At 63.3% G+C, this 2221-nt stretch overlaps 1 protein-coding gene across 2 annotated transcripts in view; it reads right to left on the bottom strand.

Moving 5' to 3' along the window:
- The window catches only part of TFCP2 (transcription factor CP2), a 12310-nt gene extending 11125 nt beyond the window's left edge, over window positions 1-1185 (bottom strand). For both annotated transcript variants that reach the window (XM_042815342.1, XM_042815343.1), the window contains exon 1: window positions 280-1185. In XM_042815342.1, coding sequence (XP_042671276.1) covers window positions 280-401 — 122 coding nt within the window. In that variant the 5' untranslated portion in view covers window positions 402-1185. The remainder of the gene's footprint in view (window positions 1-279) is intronic.
- Between the last annotated feature and the right edge of the window lie 1036 nt (window positions 1186-2221).

Genomic DNA, 2221 nt, shown 5'->3' with positions numbered 1-2221 from the left:
GGGTTGGAAGGGTCCTGAAAGGTCACAGAACCATGAGATGGTTGGGTTGGAAGGGCCTCACAGTCCCCTCAGCCTCACCCCCTGCCCTGGGCTGCTCCCACCGTCCCAGCAGCCACCTATGGCCATAAACACCTCCAGGGATGGGGCACCCACACTTCTCCAGGCAGCAGTGTCAGGACTCACCACCCTCAGAGTACAGAACTCCCTGCCCACACCTCGCCCCAACTCTCCCGTGCCGTAGGGCCGCCCCCAGCTGCAGCCAACCCCAACCCCTCCTACCTCATGCTGTAGGCTCCTGCTCCCAGCTCCTGCCCGATGCCCGACAGGCTGGCATCGAAGTCCTGCACCAGCCCCGACTCGATCACCTCATCTGCCAGCGGCAGCTTCAGCGCCCAGGCCATGCTCCCCCCGCAGGGCCCAGGGCCACGTTCCCAGCAGGGGAGGGCCAGGCGGGGTCCCCCGGTGCGTCACCCCCTGCAGGGAGTGCAGCCTGGGGCTCCTCGAGGGTCTCTGCAGCTCCGCTCCCTTCCCTCCTTATGGGGAGTTCCCCTGGGGTGCCCGACGTGGAGGATCCACCCACCCCTCAAAGCCTTCACTCCTCTCCCAAGGGGCCTCTCCAAATGGCCTCAGCCCCCTCGCAGGCCCCACAGCCCCTCTCCCCTAAGGCCTGCACCCTGCAGAGAACCTCCCAGGCCCTATAGGCACTGTTGAGCCTCCGGGGAGCCCCCTTCAAAGACCCTATAGACACTGCCTGAAGGGCTGTACCCTCTGGGTAACACCCCCTTCCCCCCAAAGGGCTGCACTCCTGGGCACCTCCAGGCCCTACAAATACCCCATTGGGAGGCTGCACTCTTCAGGCATCCCAAGGCCCTATAGGCACTACAGGTCCTCCCAGGTCCTATAGGCCATACAGGCACTCTAAGGCCCTCCTAAGAGCCTATAAATACCCCCAAGCCCACTTGAGGCCTTATAGGCACCCCCGGGTCCTCCTAAGGCTCTACAGACACCTCTAGGCCCTACAGGCACCTCCAGGCCCTATAGGCACCCCTAAAACCCCTCAGACGCCCCCAGGCCCTCCTAAGGCCCTACAGGTCCTCCCAAGCCCTATAGGCACCCTCAGGGCCTCCTAAGGCCCTATAAACACCCCCAGGCCCTCCTGAGACCTTACAGGCATTCCCCAGGCCCTATGGGTGCCCCCAGCCCCGCTGCCCCCGACCCCCTCCTGAGGCTGCACGCTCCCCAGCCCCCTTACGGCTTTACGGGAGCCCCCGAGCCCCGCACCGCCCTGCAAAGGGCTCCGGGCCGCGGCCCCCGCAAAATGGAGGCGGTGGCGCCTGGAGCCCCCGCGCAGCCCCAACGGGAAACGCGCCCTGCCCCTTTCCGCCGCGATCAGCCAATAGAAACCCGGCGCGGTAGAATGACGCAAGTAGGACGCAGCCAATAGTGGAGCCCGAGCGCGGCTCTGAGCGTTGGGATTGGTTGTGAGGGGAAGTGGGCGGGGCGTGATGAGCGGCGTAGTGCGCTCGGGTCCCACCTCCCGGAGAGGTTCGCGGCCGTGCGGAGATTGTGGGACCGCGGGTTCGAGGCCCGGGTCGGGATCGTGAGAGCCCTGAGTTGCGCGGTCTCAGCCGGAGTTGGGCTGGCTCGTGGGGCGAGCAGAGCTGTGCCCTCCTCCTCCACGTCGCCAGGATTTGGGAACGTGCACGGTGAAGGAAGAGCAGCCCGTTCACTGGAAAGAATGGGAAAAAGGAAAAGAAAAAAGAAAAATACTGTTTATTTCACAACACTACATCAAGTGCATCATGTCTCCCACGTCCCCGGCGTGGCCGCCACCACCGCACTCCATCTGTCCGTCTGTCTGTCCATCCCTGTCCATCTATCCCTGTTCATCCATCCCCATCGCTCCCCAGGCTCGGGGGGGGGGGGGGTCCCACTCCCAAGCCCTCTCCCCTCATTCTCAGCCTTGCCCATCCCTCCTTAGTGCAGCATCCATGTGGGACTGGGGGGGGCAAAGCGCTGGGCGGGGGGCACCCCCAGACCTCAATGCTGTGACACCTTCATTGCGGGGTTCACGTGGCTCTATAGTCCTTCAGAGGGCTGAGCACCTGGGGAAGGGGCGAAACAAAGGGCTGAAACCCAACCGGGGCCTTAACGCTATCCGGAAACACAGAAAAGTTACAGAAAAAGGAGAAAACAGCCAAAAAAAAAAAAAAAAAGAAAA

Source organism: Centrocercus urophasianus, unplaced genomic scaffold, assembly GCF_019232065.1.
Source record: "Centrocercus urophasianus isolate 14NV4802_14NV808 unplaced genomic scaffold, USGS_Curo_1.0 seq_1493, whole genome shotgun sequence".
Lineage (NCBI taxonomy): Eukaryota > Metazoa > Chordata > Aves > Galliformes > Phasianidae > Centrocercus > Centrocercus urophasianus.
The sequence above is the reverse complement of the archived record's forward strand: the minus strand, read 5'-3'. Positions and strand labels throughout refer to the sequence as shown.